The sequence below is a fragment of the Sorex fumeus genome, unplaced genomic scaffold (genome assembly GCF_029834395.1).
Source record: "Sorex fumeus unplaced genomic scaffold, SorFum_2.1 ptg000063l, whole genome shotgun sequence".
Lineage (NCBI taxonomy): Eukaryota > Metazoa > Chordata > Mammalia > Eulipotyphla > Soricidae > Sorex > Sorex fumeus.
The window spans coordinates 84,619,816-84,638,665 of record NW_026606120.1 but is presented as its reverse complement, the minus strand read 5'-3'; the positions used below and the strand labels follow the sequence as shown (position 1 = coordinate 84,638,665).

Genomic DNA, 18,850 nt, shown 5'->3' with positions numbered 1-18,850 from the left:
TATCCTCCAAATTGCACTAACACTAACATTGTGTCATTATCACTAACATTGTGTCATCAATCCATAAATGATTTAGTGTTTTCCCTTTTTTAAATTTGGTAGAGTTTGCTGAGTGAATGGTGATATTTTATGGGAAAATTAATAACATTTGCACACTCTGCTACACGTGTTTCTCATCCATAGATTTATCAACATTTACTGCATAACCGGATGCATAAAATCTATATCTTTATATTGGTATGAGAACAAAGATCTGTTTCGGTGGATGGGGTTGGACTGGAAGTCATCAGAACTTATTCCTGTGACTGTGCTCAGGAGTCACGCCTGGAGATGTTCAGGGGAATGCTGGGAATCAAACCTGAGTGCGCTATGTGAAAGGCAAGGGCTTTATCTCCTGTAATACCTCTCCAGTCAAGAAAATATATTACAGGGCTGGGGTGATAGTACAGCAGGTAAGATATTTGCCTTGCACGCGGCTACCTGGGTTCAATTCCCGACAGCCCATATGGTCCCCCAAGTACTGCCAGGAGTAATTCCTGAGTGCAGAGCCAGGAATAACCCCTGAGCATCACTGGGTGTGACCAAAAAAGAAAAAAAATGTATTCCACCAGAGATTTACAATTTAATAAAAAAATGACTTTACATAAGTGAAGTGATGTGCTTCAGACGACAGTGGTGTGTGCTATGAGAACTACGACATCACTTTTGTTCTGGAGTGAGGAGAGTTTTAGAGAAGAATTGTTTTGAGGGCATGTCCTTTTGAATCAAGAATGGGAAGACTAACAGAATGAATGAGAGAACGCTGAAGAATTAGGAACTCAGGAAACAAATGCCCGGAAGAGAGGGAGAAGAGACTAGACTAGACTTTTGAGGTTACTAGTAAGAAGTAGTATTGAACAGTTTTAGTGAGTGTCAATTTCAGCAACACATTTTTTTTTTGTGGGGGAACCTGGGGCGATACCTAGCTGTGCTCAGGAGTTACTCCAGGCTCTGTTCTCAGGGATCCCTCTTGACGGGTTTCTGGGGCCCATTTATGGTGCCAGGGTTCCAACCAGGGCTGCACGCAATGCTGTACTATTGTTCTGACCCTCAACAACATATTTTTGCCAACTTTATTTAGCCTTCTTTTCATTTGCTTGTCCATAGATTCTCTATCATTAAGGGTGGTTTTTTTTGAATTTGTAACTAAGATGTACTAGATATTTCAAAACAAAAGAAAACCCCAGTTTTTATTAGCTGCCTTCATGAGTTTTTGGGTGTGTAAACACACACACACATACACAGAAAAACACACACACCCCACATATACACATTTGTGGAATTAAGAAAGCTGAGTGATTTTTGAGGGACAATTTGGTTTCAATTTGAGAACCACAAAACCAAAGATAGGATTTTTTAAGTCAAAACTATGATGCAAACAGAATCTGTAGAATTAAAATCCTTTCTTCTTAACTCATTAAGTTATGTATTTCTTTTTGCAGTATCTAGTAGCAAAACATGAGACTCATCCATGTAAAATAGTCATCACCAGCAGCAAAAGGGTTTTAAGTAGTTTAATTACCCAACACAAAAAAACTGTGCAAAGGAAAGGGCAAAGAAATTGTGCCAAGACCATACGTATGTGGGAAAATCTTTTAAACTAGGGAGATGAGGTTTTTTGTTGCTGGTGCTTGTTTTGGGGCCACACTCTCAGTTCTTGAGTGGAATCAAGTGGTGCTGAGGATGGAACCCAGGACTTGGACATGCTAATTTCCTTTTCCCCTTTGAGCTCTCTCCTACCCCAGATTTACAGTGACCTTTGATTGCCTTTAGGTACTTGGGTAACATATATTGTGACATATATACTGTCACAATATGGGCTGGAGCGATAGCACAGCGGTAGGGTGTTTGCCTTGCAAGCAGCCAACATGGCCGACCCGAGTTCGATTCCTCCGCCCCTCTCGGAGAGCCCGGCAAGCTACCGAGAGTATCTCGCCCACACGGCAGAGCCTGGCAAACCACCCGTGATGTATTCGATATGCCAAACACAGTAACAACAAAATCTCCAATGGAGACATTACTGGGCCCGCTCGAGCAAATCGAGCAAAAATATACTGTCACAGTCACTGTTACCGTCCTCCCATTGTTCATCAATTTGCTTGAGCAGGCCCAGTAACACTGTGAGACTTCTTGTTACTGTGTTTGGCATATCAAATACGTCACAGGTAGCTTGCCAGGCTTTGCCATGCGGGCGAGATACTCTCTCTTGGTAGCTCGAAGGTGGAGGAATCGAACTGAGTTTGGCCGGGTGGGCTGCGTGCAAGGCAAACGCTTTACCCTCTGTGCTATTGCTCCAACCCTTTACATACATACATATAAGTATATGTTTATTACTATTTTGGGGGGAGAGAACACCTGGCAATGTTCAGGGATCACTCCTGGCTCTGTACTCAGGAATCACTCCTGGCGGGCTCCTGGAACCATATGTGTACCAGGAATCCAAGCCAGGTTGGCTGCGTGCAAGGCAAGTGCCTTACCTCCTGGACTATTGTGCTGGCCCCATGTATATACATTTTTAAGCAAAAACCCCAAAACCCAAAACCAAACTGCAGAATAGATAACAGCAGAATAAAATCTCCCACAAGTGCTATATCTTAGGCTATTGAGAAATTGGGTCCATCACACCTCCAGATTCTCAGGAGGACAGCTGAGGAGCTAAAAGCATCCATTGTCCCAGAGCCCTGGGTCAGTCCGTCTTTGATGGAAGAAAGCAGGTTCGATAATGAGAACACTATACTCTAGACACTGAAGTGGGTAGCAGAAGGGGATGTGAGGTTGTTGGGAACAGTTATCTCCAAAGCACTGGGTTTGTTGCACACTGGGGCAAAGGAGGACGAGTGCTCAGAGAAACCCATCCAGGAGCAGCTGATCACAGCTCAACTTTATTGCAAATACACACATTCTTATAGAGCGTCTTGGCTTACTGGAGGTCCAGTCACATTAGAGCTTAACACTACGGGCCTATCACTGTTTCCTCTCTGCTTTGCCTCCCCCGTCCTTCAAGGCTCTATGTTGTTGTTAGGGTGACTTGCTTAAGGCGTACGTGACGGTTTCTGCGTTTTAGGTGTACGTGACTAGGGGGTCAAGTGAGTCTCAAGGCCAGACACCAGATGCAGGCGCCCTGCTTTGGTATCTCTGCCCAGTTACTCCCCCTTGAGAGGTTTCACTTCAGGACAAGGTTGGGTTTTTCCTGCTCCAGTGCCTGGAATCCATGGAGTGAACGGAAATGCAGAGTTTGTGGGAGAGGACTGTCCAAAAGCCAAGAAACAGCAAGAAAAAGTAGATGTGAGGGTATGAGACTAATACCCAAGGACAATAGAAACAAGAGCCAGGAGGAGTGGTTCACTGTTGGAAGCTTGCCAAAAGTGGGGGCTGGGGGGAGGCGGTGAGTGCAGTTAGGATAGAGAAGGGACCATCATGACAATAAAAGTTGGAAATGATCACTATGAACAAGAACTGAAAAATACCGAAAGTAGGTAAAGTGATATACATGGTAACTGTTAAGTACCTGTATTGCAAACTGTTGGATTATAGTGTCAAGCATTTTAGGCTTAACATTGGGTTGTCCTTTCTCTTCCTGCAGAGAGCTTAGGCTAGTTGAATTCCTCCCATCACAGCGCTCCCAAGGAACTCCCAATCCTCTGTGTTCATCTTTATCCTCTTCTTTGTGTTCTTATTCCCCTGTTAGTCACAAATATCTCCAAATCAGACACAGCAACTTATAAAGTCCAACCTTCTGATAGCTCCGGATTTTGTATATGTAAGTGGAATATTGCTTTCCTCTTCCCTTTATGTCCTTTGCATATTTTATTTTAAAGCAATGTCCTTTTTGTATAGACACAGGAGACTGTTAATGCAATGCTTTTGTAAATGGTAGTTCATTGACTCTGAAAGAACATTAACTCCTGGGTATCTGTCATACTGACTTAAATCTCAGTTGCCCTTAAATCTTAGTTCCTTACATCCCCAAAGGAGGGTCCCACTGAGGGACTTGGATGGACCTGGGGGGCAAGCTTTAAGCTATCTGGCTTTGACAAGGAACAGCCTAAGGGCTATAAGAAGTATAATAAGTTAAGATCATGGTCATGAAACAAACTCTGACATGACCCCAAAGAAGTAACTGAATAAGGATCCTATTGGGCTTAGAAAAAACTAACCTGGCCTGAAGATTATAGTCTGGGAAATATAGAGAGATGTCTCCAGGAAAAGATACCCTTTATCATGAGTCCAGAGAGACCATTTTATGTTATTCTAGGGCATAGATAAAAGTATATTTCTCTTACTGTGTTTGTGCAAAATGACTAGAAATATTAAGAAATTTAGTATGATTGGTTAAATGAATTACCAGTAAAGGGAAAGAGAAAGCAATATGCCCCTAAATGGAATTCCACCCCTGGGTGGATCTCCTAGAAGGAATCCAGCATGCTGGAGCCCCTAGATGAAATGCCATCCTTGGGTGGATCTCCTAGAAGGATTTCCCCTGAAGGAGGGGCTTTACATCTGTTCATATTTTCGTTAATGTTCCACCACACCTATATGTAATTGCTGTCTCTGAACCCTTTAAGATTTCTCTATATAACCCTGATTTATTTGAATAAAGTCACCACTGGTTACCAGCCTATAGACTGGTTCCTTCGTCCATCAGCTAGGTGGGATAGCCATCAGCACTGAACTGCACCATCATTGTGGGAAGGTGACTCAGACACAAACCATAAAACATAAGGAGAGAGACAGAGACAGAGAGAGAAAGACAGAGACAGAGACAGAGAGATAAAGAGAGAGAGAGACAGAAAGATGGGGGGCGGAGAAAAGTGCCCATCATAGAGACAGGCTGGGAGTGTGGGAGTGGGCCTGGTAGGAGGGAAACTGAGGACATTTGGTGGTGGGAAATGGACACTGGTGAAGGGACAGGTGTTGGAATATTCTAGGATGGACACCCAACCATAAACAACTTTATATCTGCATTTCCCGGTGATGCAATTAAAAAATAAATTTTTGCAAAGTCGATATGAGGTTGGGCAGGAGCAATAGTACAGTGGATGGGGCAGTTTCCTTGGACGCGGCAAAGCTGGGTTCGATTCCTGGTACCCCATATGGTTCCCAGAGCCCACCAGGAATCATTCGTGAGTGCGGAGTCCTGAGCAGCACTGGTGGTGGACCCCCCCCCCCCCCAAACAAAACAAACCAAAAGTAGATGGGGAGTGGGGAAGGCAGAAGAGAATGTCGCGGGCAAGATCACCCGCCAGTAAGCACCGGTCTGCAGGGTTTGTTTTTCCCCCGAGCATCCCGGGAGAGCGAAGCCACGTCCCGGCGGAGGAGGCAGCAGGTCCCCGGGTGTGTGTGCGTGTGTGTGGAGGGGGGGCGGGGGAAAGGGGGAGGGGCGGGAGGCGCAGGCCGCAGGGCTGAGCGGGGGGGCGGGGCGCGGCGCGGCAGTGCGCGGCGGGCGCGCGCTTCCAGTTCGCCCCGCCCCCCGGGCGCGCTGCCGGGAGGAGCACGGAGCCGAGGGGCGGGAGCGCGCGCCACTTCCGGTGCCCGCCGCGCCTCCCTCTCGCGGGCGCGCTGCCAGGTCTGCGGCGCCGGCGCGCACACGGGGCCGGCGGGAGCGCGCGTGCGCGCGCGGGGCCGCGCCTCCGTCGGCTGGGCAAGCTCCGGCAGCAGCGCGCGATCTCTCCGCAGAGCCCCGAGGTGAGGGGACCCGCCCGCCCCTCAATCCCCCGCATCAGGGGGCCGCGGTGGGGGGCTGGAGAGGGGCAGCGAGGGCGGGGAGAGGGGCTGCAGGTGCCAGAGGGGCGCCCAGGAGGGGGCGGGGCCTGCAACCGGGCTGATGGGGAGGGGGGGTGGTCTCAGATATCGGGGTGCAAGCGGGCTTCCGAGGCGGTGTGATGGGTAGGGTGGGTGGGTGGGCACGAGTGTCTGGGGTTCAAAGGGAACCCCCCGATCGTCAGGCTGCTGCTGTGCTGCTGCTGCGTGTGCTGGGTGGGTGGGCGCGGTGGGGGTCCCGGGGAGGGGGCATCCTTCGGGAGACGGGAGACAGGTGGGAGATCCATTGGCACCTCCCCGGCGCTCGTTATTCTCCCGAGGGGTTCGGGGTGGGGGACGTGGGGCTCGATCAGTCGTTACGGGCTGCCTCTGAGACCCCCGAGTTTGGGTGCGGGGGAAAAGGCGTAGATCGCATGGCATAAATATATATATATATATGTATATGTATATATATATATATATTTTTTTTTTTTGGTGGGGGAGGTGGTGTGGGGGCCTGAAGTACAAAAGCCCCCAGGAGGAGAATATTATCAGCAGGAGGGGAGAAGCGTTGGCCGTGGGATGGGAGAGGGTGGTCCAGCCCGAAAGCGGGGCGTGGGAGCGTGGGGGTGCGCGGTGGGCTCGCCCTCCTGCAGGACCCAGGATGCAGCTCCCCGCTTCACCCCGACCCCGCTGCCTTTGCAGGTGGGAGGTGCTGTTTCCCCGGGCAGAGGTGGAAAGTGGGTCGCCGCGCCAAGGAAGGAAGGTCTGCGGGGCTCGCTGGCCAAGAAAGGGGGGCAGCTGTGAACCCACATCTCTACCGAGGATGCGTGTGTGTTGCACGTGTGTGTGTGTGTGTGTGTGTGTGTGTGTGTGTGTGTGTGTGTGTGTGCCAGAGGGCGGTGGCAGGACAGATTTTTAGGGATGATGTCTCCCTACGTGCAAGAGAACGATGGATGATTAGAGACCGTTAGGACTTGGGGGGAGGGGTGCGCCTTGGGCATCAAAATCAGGCAGACAAGGCATCAGCCGTTGAAATTGTGTGTGACCTAAGAAGTTATTTTCCTTGACACCGGGAACAGTGCAGGGAGCTCTCGCATTGGGTTAAAAGCAAAATTATTCGTCGATAACATGTTCATTTCAGTTTTTTTTTCCCTCTACCAAGAGTACCAGCCCCTCTCCCTCTTCGTTCTCCCTCCCCCCACCGTCTCTCTGGTTATGTTTGGTGCATAGCTACCCCCCCCCCCCACCCTCGCAGCAAATGTGCAAGAAATATGGCCCTTTTCATTTTTCCCTTCCTCCTTGACAGTGAAGTTTAAGAGGTTAGAAAACTTTTCCGCCCCCCCACTCCAAAGTCCCAGATAGTAAATGTCTTAGGTTTTGCAGACCATATGGTCTGTCTCCATTTCTTAATTCCGCTGTTGTAGTGCACGAGCTGTCCCAGATGATGCCGAAAGGAATGAGTAAGGCTGTGTTCTAGTAACGCTTTTTAGACAAGAAATTTGAATTTCAAGTATTTTTAATGTGCCACAGCATCTCTGAGTTGTAGGGGGCCCGGTTCTTTGAAACAAGTCGAACACGCTATTGCAGAAGGTGTATAAAACAGGCTGTGGGGAGCTGTAGTCTTCCCCTTCTGCTTTGTAACCTGCAAATCTTTGCTCTGTCAAGCGACTCTGCCAGTCTCAATAAAGGGATATTTCAGAAAGCTGGGCTTGTTATGATACGCTCCTTGGCAATTGGGAAGCTGAGATATATAGGGCTGCCTCCCAGGTGAGAGAGCTCATGGCCAAGTGAAAGAGGAAGGCCAGTGAACAGAGAGTTATTATACCGATCTGAAGGCCGTTGATCTGTTGATTATAGACGTGGGAGGCAGGAATGGAAGTTTCGCCTGGGTAGGCCAGAAATAACCTCTGGTACTCAGGTACAGCCGTGGCCTTCAGCCACCAGGCTGCACGCCCATGCGTGTCCCTCGGTGTTCTTCAGAATTTTCAGAATTTTGAAGAATGCTGATCTAGAGTAGGTAAGGAGTGTGTATTTTCAACCTCCGTGGCAATCTTTCAAGCAAGGTGACAGCATCTCTTACTGGGATGGCTGTGACCCTCTTAACTTTATTTTAGCGCATGTAATCTTAATTCAGTCTGCTCAGAAACAACCATAACCTTCTAAATAAATTTTAAACAATTATTTCTAGAAATTATGCACTTTTTTTTGGGGGGGGAGAAAGAATGCCCAGCAGTGCTCAAGGGTTACTCCTGGCTTTGCACTCAGTAATCACTACTGGTGGGGCCTTAAGGGACCATATGGGATACTGGGGATCAAACCCAGGTTGGCCGCATACAAGGCCAGTGCCCTACCTGCTATACTGTGGCTCCAGCCCCCTCAAGCACTATTTTTTTTTAAATTGCCTTGACGAATGTGAAATGATACCTAGGACATTTAGTCATCAGTTATTTCTTTTTTTTTTTTTGCATCACACTGGGCGATGCAGAGGGGTTACTCCTGACTCTGCACTCAGGAATTACTCCTGGCGGTGTTCAGGGGACCATATGGGATGCTGGGAATTGAACCTGGGTCGCCTGCATGCAAGGCAAATGCCCTACCTGCTGTGCTGTCTCTCCAGCCCCCAGTTATTTCTTTAATGAATTATTGTCAAATTTTGGATTGTATAATTCAGACAGTCTCTCTTTGTCTTTGACTGAGTTTTTCAGTTCAGAAAGGTCTAGTTTCCCCACACCTTCCCTCTGCCCCGACTGCCCCATCATAATCCCGCAAAACAGGTTGTGAAGTGGTGAAAGTGAGAAGGACGTGGGGAGTTGCTGATTGCCAGTGGGAGTTGGAGGCATCTGCTATGCTATGGTGATTTCTGTTTCTTCCCGACTTTCCCATCAAGGACAGACATTACTTTTCAGAGACAAGGTCGTCTCTGTTTTTGGTGGGGAAGCAAAAGATTTTTCTAAGCATCCCCTCATTTGCAAGTATTCTTTTACAATAGAGTTAATAAATCATCTCCTTAAGGCCGATAAGCACTTTCTTGTTTTGTTTTGTTTCCATTTCCCATGGCTCTCCTTAAATGAGTTGACTCAGACCTGGGACCATGGAGGGGTGAAGAGGGCAAAGAGGGTGTGAAGATTGCTTTTAGATCAGTGATTCCCAAAATTCCCCTCCTAGGGCCTGAGGAGATGGACTAAGAGGGCAGTAGGTAGTCGCCACACAGGCAATTCATATTCTGGTTGTTCCTTTATGGGGGGATTGAGATGTGCCGTTGACAGTGCTCAGGCATTACTTCTGGCTCTGTTTTCATTGACCACCCCAGGTGATTCTCAAGAGACTGTATCAGGTGCTGGGAATCTCAAACCCCGGTTAGTGAAGGGCCAGAGCAATAGTACAGTGGGCAGAGTGCTTGCCTTGTATGCAGCCAGTCGTGGTTCGATCCCCGGCATCCCCACGTGGTTCAGAAAGGTCTAGTGCTCAAGGGTTAGCAGGAGTGATCGCTGAGCACAGAGCCAGGAGTCAGCCCTGAGCACTGCTCGGGTGTGATCGAAAAACAAAAAGTGGCTGGAGCGATAGCACAGCGTGTAGGGCGTTTGCCTTACATGTGGCCAACCCAGGTTCAATTCCCAGCATCCCATATGGTTCCCTGAGCACCGCCAGGAATGATTCCTGAGAGCAGAGCCAGGAGTGACCCCTGAGCAGAGCCAGGTGTGACACAAAAAGCAAAAAAAAAAAAAAAAAAAGAGAAAGAAAATTAAAGAAAACCAAAAATCAAACCCCAGGCCAGCAATTTCCAAGGCAAACCTCTGTACTTTCTCTATTTGGTCCCATCTTCAAGGTTTATGTCTCAGTGGGGGGATGTAGTGAGGGGGGCGTAGATTCTACACCCCTTTCCCCAGCATAAACATCTTTGTTGTTTGGGAACCTCTGGTTTAGATGAAGATTAAACTAAATTCTTATCAAGACTCAATGTTATGAGCATTTCTTTTTCTTTGCTATAATTGAAGCGTAATTGCTGTATAATGCTAGATTTAGGTGTACCATAGCGGTTCAACCTTTGCATCTATGTTTTGCTTATTTATTTGCCCTTCTTGTGTTTTGCTGTTTGGGTTTCAGGGACCACACCCAGCCGTGCCCATTTGCAAGCCGTGCCCATTTGACTTCGTGCTCCGGGATCACTCTCAGTGGTGATCAGAGAAGCAGACGTAGTGCCAGGCATCGAACTGTGGTTGGCCACATGCAAGGCAAGTGCCTTCACCCCTGTATTATTTCTTTGGCAGCAGCATGGTTCTTAGAGAGTTGTGTTTGTGGTGCCAAGGATCCAGCCTGGACCCGAGCCTGCACCGCATATGCCCCAGCCCTGTAAGGTATCTCCTTGCCCCTCACACATATTCTGAAAGGATCACCACAAAGTTAATTATTTTAACTTCAGAAATTCTCATCAGAAATTCCCCATGTTTTAAAAACAGCCAGACCAGGTGTTTCACAGTCATGAAGAAAATGAGCAGCCCAGTTCATTGAATTTTGTTTATGATGTTTTATGTGAATAATTTGACTGGGGAAGAAGATGAAGGTTACATCAATTGAGTATGTTCATATGATTAGACTAGAGCTTATGAGGAATAAGAAAAATCTATTCAAGAGAGAGAGAGGGATGGAAGGAAAGTGTCTTTCACAGAGTGAGGGAGGGAAGTTGGGGTCATTTGTGGTGGGAAATGGACACTGGTGGAGGGATGGGTGTTGGATCATTGTATGACTGAAACTCGATCATGAGAAGCTTTGTAACTGTATCTTACAGTGACTCAATATAAAAAATAATAATAATGGGGCTGGAGCAATAGCACAGCCGGTAGGGTGTTTACCTTTCACATGGCCAACCCAGGTTCAATTCTCAGGATCTCCCCGAGCACCGCCAGGAGTGATTCCTGAGTGCAAAGCCAGGAGTAACCCCTGAGCATTGCCAGGTGTGACCCAAAAAGCAAAAATAAAAAAATAAATAAATAAATAGAAAAAAAAGTAAAAGTCTATTCAGATCAGTATTAGTATTGATTTATTTCTGTAATTACATAACATATTTTATACTTTCATCTCTTCTTTTTTCTTCCTTTCAGGGAGATTTCCCAGATTCAGATTTCACTCCTAACCCACTAAGTTTGCCATCAGATGCTATATTTGCCGGTCTATTGAGACTTTTATGTCTACTAGTCAGTTCCGTTTCTTAAGTTCTCAAATAGCTTTGTCTTAATTGCCTTGTTCTTGGTCCATAAATAGGCTAGTCTTTGTGTTCCCTTCCAGGATATTAATTTCACAACTTTGATGTACGGTTGTGATGGACATGACTTGCCCTGTACCAGGCATCATTTTCCACTTTGCATTCTTCTCCCCACCTTTTCCTCTGTTGCTGCTTTTGCAATTAAGAGGGGGAGTGGGAGTGCTAGGTAGGTATTGGGTCGCAGTGCTCACCCGGCAGTTCAGGCTTCATTGGTGGTACTTGTATACTTCATGGCATTGCTCAGTTCTATTCTGGTTGTATTGCTTGCGGGGCTGCCAGGCAGGGCTTGTCTTCTCCGCAGTGGTGCCCAGAACCTTTTGTGGTGTGGTGATTACACAAATCTGGCAGTGTGCCCAAACTGGCACTGTTTTTCCTGTGAGAGATGGGAGTGGGGGGGGTTCCCAAACAACGAAGCCACAAGGGACCATGCTTAATGCGTGTGGGAGGCACTGGGGATTGAATCTGTCGCCTCAAGCTTGCAGGGCAAGTGGGTTTTTATTTCATGTTTTTAAATTTTTTATTGTTTTGTGCCACAGTCATCATCACCCTCCTTTCCTGGCCCCTCACAGTATGGATATCAAGTTAAATTACAGTATCTCCTTTTTGTAACTTGATATCATCTCTTAGCTCAGTTTATGTTGGATTTTGCATTGACTGTGAGACTTTTTTTTACTCCAGGAAAAGGATGAGAGAGGAAGAGAGATCAATTCTCAGACTAATAAGATTGTCGAGATGATCTCCTTAAGAGACCAGTAGCACAAAGTAGTGCAGCACTTTTTCTTTTATTTTTTTATTTATTTATTTTTTTTTTTTGCTTTTTGGGTCACACACGGGCGATCTGGCGGTGCTCAGGGGACCATATGGGATGCTGAGGATCGAACCCATGTTGGCTGCGTGCAAGGCAAACACCCTACCTGCTGTGCTATCGCTCCAGCCCCAAGTGCAGCACTTTTTCATGAGGGAAATGATGAGTGGAAAAAAGGCTTAAAGAACAGAAGCGGAGGGAAAAACTGCTCGAAACAGGCAACGCCTTACCCGCCTCTGTCTGGGAGGAGCTGCCTCCTTACATTCTTTTGGTTCTGGACTGGACCAAAGCAGAACCTTAAAAATCACTTTTAAAAAAAGTTTTATCTTCGGTAGCTCAGCAGTCATGCCCATAAGCCACTCCTGCCTGGCATCAGATAATCTTATCATTGGCCACTGTCCAGATCATACGTTCTTCTCTCCCGGGAGGGAGTGACATGATGCTCGCCATAACCATGCTTCCAGACCACACCAGGCTGTTTTACTCAGGGCACGCCAGAGCGGGGTGGGTAAGACCCCTCCCCTCCCCAAGGGACCCAGTCCTGTCAGAACTCAACCGCCACCGTGCCCGCAGCCACTCTCCACATGCTCGGGCAGAGCATCACCCATGAGTGAATCTTTTCCTGGACCACGAGGCTGCAAATTCGGCCACGTGACACTTCATAGAACACACCCTACCCATACTCCAAGAATATTCCTCCACATTTGGTGGGATGCAACGTAGGAAGCAACAACCTTAGAGGGAAATATATTAGTTCGGTTCTGCTTTGGGGCAGGGATTAGGGTTCAGGATGAAAACCCCCAAAATATTGTGGTGGGAAGGTGTGATGGTGGTGGGATTGGTGTTTGAATATTAAATGTAATCAAATATTGTGAACTGCTTTATAAAATATAAAAATTTAAAAGAGAAGAAAAAGTTTGAAATTATATTTAAACACCATGATTTACAAAGTTGTTCATAGCACAGCTATTTCAGGTATTCAGTGTTCCAACACCAATCCCACTGCCTGTGTGACCTTCCCTTCACCAATGCCCTTCCTCGACTCCCGTTCCCCCAGTCTGCCCCTTAGCAGGCACAAGATAATTTGCTTTAGTTTTTAAATATTTTTGGGGGGGTCACACCCAGCAATGCACAGGGGTTACTCCTGGCTCTGCACTCAGGAATTACTCCTGGCGGTGCTGGGGGACCTTATGGGATGCTGGGAATTGAACCCGGGTTGGCCATGTGCAGGGCAAATGCCCTACCCACTGTACTATCACTACAGCTCCAATAGTTTGCTTTACATTGCTTCTTATAACATGTATCTCATGATAGTGTCATGATGGCATTGTCTGAGGATTTACTGAGCCGTTCAGTGATGGTAGAGCCTTCTGTGTGACTCTTTCTCCTGCTAGAGCTTTGTGGACTTCTCTGCGACTTTCCTGTCAAATTTGCTGTCTTCCTGACTGGGCTGTAGGACTGTGAAATTTGGAGGTGTCGCAGGGCAGTGGTAGAACTGGGGTGATTAACAGCACAGTGTCTCAGTGGGGCAGTCTGTGTGTCTGCAGGAGTCAGGTGTGAGCTGAGCGCTGGACCTACCACCTGGGCAGGGACTCGGCTTGCCCCAATCCTGAGAAGGCTCCAGAGATCTTGACCTGGAGATGTGGCCTGCCCAGGTCACAGCTGCAGCGTCTCTGAATTCAGTGCACAAAGTCCCGTTTGTACCAATGAAGTACCCCATGGGGGAGCCTGGCCGCACAGTGGTAACCGTGTGGTTGGTAGAGCTTTCCTTGACCTCTGGTCTTCTTGCACCTCGTTAATACAAAACACAACCCCATGATGTTCCTTTGCTGTTTTCATACATGCTGTGCATGTCCACTGCATGTTCTTCAGTTGCATGTGCTTGCTGGGGCGAACAGACTGTTAACTCTCAGCTCTGTGTTCAGAGGTCAGGTCTCAGGGAAGGAAAGAGATTGAGTCCTTCAACTACTCTGGTAATGGTCTATTTTTCTAAAGCTGAAAAACAGTGTTCGGCTTTCAGTTTGAATGAATAATTCAGTGGTACCCATCAAATCAATATGTTTTGGCAGAGAGCTTGAGAATGTTCTTATTGTGTTAACGTTTTCTGTTTACAGTAAATCATCCTTGAATGAGTATGTGTTTTTCTCATTTCTTGTTGGCCCAGAGACAATTGTTGGTTCTTTCAGCATCCCACCCTTCAGTTCCCCTTTCCCTTCTGTTTTTGTTGCATTGAGGGGGATGCTTGCAGCTCCCCTGGTTGTGTTGCTGGTGGTGGTCATATCCTTTGGTCTCGTGGGAGGGGCATCCCAGGCATTACTCAGGAGGTCCAGGGTACCTACTGGCCACCCTGGGCTGAGGGTATGATGCTTTTTCAGGCCTTTTGATGCCAGGAGTACCCAGGCCACCTGGCTGTACTAGGAGATTCTAGGGCCACCACGACCCACAGAACTCCGGGGACCCCAGGGTTGTACCCAGAGATGACTGTGGAACCTTCTTGTGGCGGGAATCTAACTGCTCCAGCATCTCTAGCCCCAGTTGTGCGTTTGAGTTCCGGCGTTCGAACACACTTCGTTGCAGAATACCTGAGATGGTGACGACGCCTTTGGGGACCCCATGCGGCAGTGCTGCAGGGGTCGTGCTTGGTACCAGCATAAGGATTGTTCTGGGAATTGAGCTTCGGCATGTCTGCAAATCAGGTGCTTTACCACTGAGCTGTCTCCCAGCCCCAGTGACTAATCCTTTCCTTTTCTTTCTTTCTTTCTTTCTTTCTTTCTTTCTTTCTTTCTTTCTTTCTTTCTTTCTTTCTTTCAGTCTTGGGGCCACGCCTATTGGTGTTCAGGTGTGATTTCTAGCTTGTGCTCTTGGATCACTTCTGGAAGTGGCCAGGGGAGTCATATATGCTGCTGGGGATTGATCTGGGCTGGCTACACATCAAGCTCCTTACCTGCTGTTTCTCTCTCTCTCTCTCTCTCTGTCTCTGTCTCTCTGCTCTCTGTCTCTGTCTCTCTCTGTCTCTCTGCTCTCTGTCTGTCTCTGTCTCTGTCTCTGTCTCTGTCTCTGTCTCTGTCTCTCTCTCTCTGTTTCTGTCTCTCTCTCTGTCTCTCTCTCACACACTCTCAGAGACCCCCAGTCTATCAATTCTTGCTAGGGTTGTTATGTCCTTGGGTGCAACTGATGCCATGACAGGCGGCTGAAATGAGAAAAATCAGGGAGGCCTCAGGTTCAGTTCCTGGAACTGAAACAGTTTCAGGTTCCCAGAAATCAAACAAGGTGTGTGACTAGTCGACCTGAACCCACCTGGGAAAGTTCCTGGGTTCAGCAAGTGGGTTCAATCAATCAGTTACAATGCCCCAGAAATTGTCTTTTGTCAATCCTAAAGAATGAGTAGCTTAGGTAACCGTAAACTGGAAACTTGTTTAACTGTTGCCTGATCATTGTTGCCTGACCGCCATTACTATAGTGCTTGCTTAACTTTGAAACCTATACAAAACTGCTTGCTACTCGGAGTCAGGGTCACTATCAAGAGACCACTCTGTGGTTGAGATAGTTGACCTCCGTTAATGAGAATAAAACTCCTACTGCTGTTGCATTATTGTGTTTGTGTCTCTGTCTGTCCTGCCGCTTGGGAACCCATTGTCCTGGGTATAACAGCTGTATTTTTGTGATGCTCATCCATCATAATTCGCTCCTGCGTTCACCTGTTGATAGACGCTTTGGGCTGTTTCTGTCTCTTGGCAGTCAGGAGTTAGTGCTGCTCTGAACGTGCGTGAACACGCCCTCGAGTCTCTGCTTTCAGTTTTGTCAGGTCTCTCGACAGAAACGGAATGGGATCTTCTTAGGATAATTCTGTGTCTAATTCTTGGGGGAAGTTTCCTCAGCAGCTGTACCAGGTTGGTGTCCCCCAGTGGCTTACGAGATTTTTCATTTCACCGCTGAATTTATTATAAGTATCATATGTGCTCTCATGCAAACATCATTCTCCTGTAGGTAGTGCCAAGTTATTTATCTTTCAAGTTCGTGCACTATCTTCGCCTTCATTCTGCGTTTGATCCCACTCCATGAGAATCATTCACTGCAATTTTTTTATTCCAAAATTCCTGTTTGGTGCTGTGTTATGTCTTGTTTCATCTTCCTTCCTTCCTTCCTTCCTTCCTTCCTTCCTTCCTTCCTTCCTTTTTTCCTCCCTCCCTTTTTTCCTCCCTCCCTCCCTCCCTCCCTCCCTCCCTCCCTCCCTCCCTTCCTTCCTTCCTCTCTGTGTTATGTCTTGTTTCCCCTCCCTCCCTCCCTCCCTCCCTCCTTCCCTCCCTATGAGCTATCTTGTGATTAGCACTTGTTCATCTCCTTTCCTTCCTTCCCCACCCTTCCCCTCCCCTCTCTGCTCCTCCCCTTCCTTCCCCTTCCCTGTCCTCCCCTTCTCTTCCCTCCCCCTCCTCTTCTCTCTCTCTCTCTCTCTCTCTCTCTCTCTCTCTCTCTCTCTCTGTCTCTCATTTTAGGCATTAATGGGTTGCAATACAGATGCTGAAAGCTTATCCTGTATATCCCTCTACCTACTTTCGACACTCGGTTCTGGTCCAGCATGATCATTTCCATTATGACAGTATCACTGTGTCACTCTCATCCTGTTGTTCATCGACTTACTCGCACGGGCACCAGTAACATCTCCATTTCGTCCCAGCCTTGAGATTTTAGCATCCTCTCCTTACTCGTCTTTTCCCAACGCTGCCATATTGGAGGCTCTTTCAGGGTCAGGGGAATGAGACCAGTTACCGGTACTGTTTTTGGCATATCGAATACGCCACGGGGAGCTTGCCAGGCTCTGCCCATGTGGGCAGGATACTCTCGGTAGCTTGCCAGGCTCTCTGAGAGGCATATATTACATATTTCCCTCTATGATTTGTTGCTTACTGTCTGAACCCATAATGTAATTCAGACATTATGACAGTATTAGTTGGGAATGGCCTGGCAGGGTTCTGCAGCTGCTCTACCGCAGGGCTGTCTTCCTGGGCCCCTCCCGACCTCTGTTTGTTTTCCCTGTCCCTTTCCTGAGATTCCCTCAAGCTGCTTCTTTTTCTTTCTGCAGCTGGAATCCACGTTTGCCCCACCCTCCTCCCACCACACACACACACATCTGCATCTGAATCTCAATCTCTGTCTCTCACACTTGGGACCCAGTGGCTGGAGGTGGATCAGTGAGCCTGGAATGAGTTTGGCCTCACCTGTTTTTTAACCCTTTTAAACCCTAACACCATTTAATGGAGAGAGAGTTTCTCCTGCCTTTAGCTTTCATTCTTGGACTCTTGACAGCGCTACAGTCAAGTCAATCTTGGTTGGGGATGCAGGGCAGAGAGTTTCAGAAGAGGCACAAAGCCCGGGGGCTCCTACTCTCCCCACGCCCAAAGCCAGTGAAAGACTTCTTTACTTTTCTTCTTTATCCTTGAAAAAGATGATTCCATCCTTTAAAAAGATTATGAGCTGAGGTCAGAGCAATAGTCCAGCAGTGAGGGCGCTTGCCTTCCATATGACCATCTGGGGTCCGATCCCCAAGTTCTGATCTAGATTCAGAGCTAGAATCTCTGTGTGCTCTAAGACCTCCTTACAGTGTGTCCAGTTTAACAGATACCAAAAGAAAAACCATGTTACGCTTGCCTCAGCCGGAGTGATACTGTGATATTTTGAATTCTGGCCCTGATTACCTACTCTTCAAACTGCTTTTTTGCTTGCATGAAACAGAGCTTGACATCTGTTTTAACTCCTGTCTAACCTGAAACTGAAACGACTTTATTTTTGCCATTGAAAAAGTAACCTGGGTTTGACGGTGTGGTTGCTGGGTTTGCTTACTTGTTGGTTGGTTTTCCTCTCTGAAAAACATCTTCTTTGATAGATCCAGAAAATATGGCTACAGCAATCAGGGAGGTGGGAGTTTGGAGACAGACCAGGACCCTCCTACTGAAGAATTACCTGATTAAATGCAGGACTAAAAAAAGCAGCGTTCAGGTGAGTTAAGTGCTCCTTGTTTTGCTCTGATATCACCTTGAAGAGATGATTTGTTTTTTGATGGGTACATTTTTATTGTAATTGAATATCCTCAGTTTACTTTGCTTGTAAAGTAAAAACACATGTCTGTGTCATAGAAGCTCTGGGGGAAAAAACGACCCGAATTACCCACAGTTTTTCAAATGTTAAAATTTGGGATGGTTCTTAAACTTAATTAAAAATTACAATCTAGTATTAGTGCTTAACTTTGGACTTTTGGCCAAGTCTCTCCTAAGTTTCATAGATTGACATTTCACCGACCACTTTGTGACTTGTAGAGTTGATGCCTCCCAGCATCTTATATATTGCCCGAGATTATGATGTTTATGCTGTATGTTTGTACCTATGAGGATATGTTTCTTTAAAAAGAAAAAGCACGAAGTTTGGTAAACCAGCTTTTAGTTTTGCTTGTTGTTTTGCTTTGGGTCACATGTGGTGATGCTCAGGGGTTACTCCTGGCTCTGCACTCAGGAATCACTCCTGGCGGTGCTCAGGGGACCATGTGGGATGCCGGGGATCAGACCCCGGATGGTCATGTGGAAGGCAAGTCCCCTCCCCACTGGACTATTGCTCCGGCCTCAGCTTATAATCTTTTGAAAGGATGAAGTAATCTTTTTCAAGGATAAAGATATATATATTTTGTCATCTCCTGAAAACAGCAGAACAAGATGAAACAATAGTTTATCTGTATTAAAGCTTTTGAATGAACTGAAAAAAATTTTAGTAGTAGAAGTTTATAGTTAAAGAATTAAGTTTTAACTTTTAAACTGAGTTTTAAAGTTAAATGTTAATTCTTATTAAGAATTTTTTTGGGGGGTCCACCTGGCAATCGATTCTCAGGGGTTATTCCTGGCTCTGCACTCAGGAATTACTCCTGGTGGTGCTTAGGGGACCATATGGGGTGCTGAGGATCAAACCTGGATCAGCCATGTTCAAGGCAAACACCCTACCAGCTGTACTATTGCTCTGGC

The 18,850-nt window shown here is 47.1% G+C and overlaps 1 protein-coding gene across 1 annotated transcript in view; it reads left to right on the top strand.

Moving 5' to 3' along the window:
- The first annotated feature begins 5,694 nt into the window (after nt 1–5,694).
- Nucleotides 5,695–18,850, top strand: part of ABCA5 (ATP binding cassette subfamily A member 5) — a 95,988-nt gene continuing 82,832 nt past the window's right edge. Inside the window, exons 1-2 of the mRNA XM_056126967.1 lie at nt 5,695–5,724; nt 17,728–17,840. Coding sequence (XP_055982942.1) covers nt 17,739–17,840 — 102 coding nt within the window. The 5' untranslated portion in view covers nt 5,695–5,724; nt 17,728–17,738. The remainder of the gene's footprint in view (nt 5,725–17,727; nt 17,841–18,850) is intronic.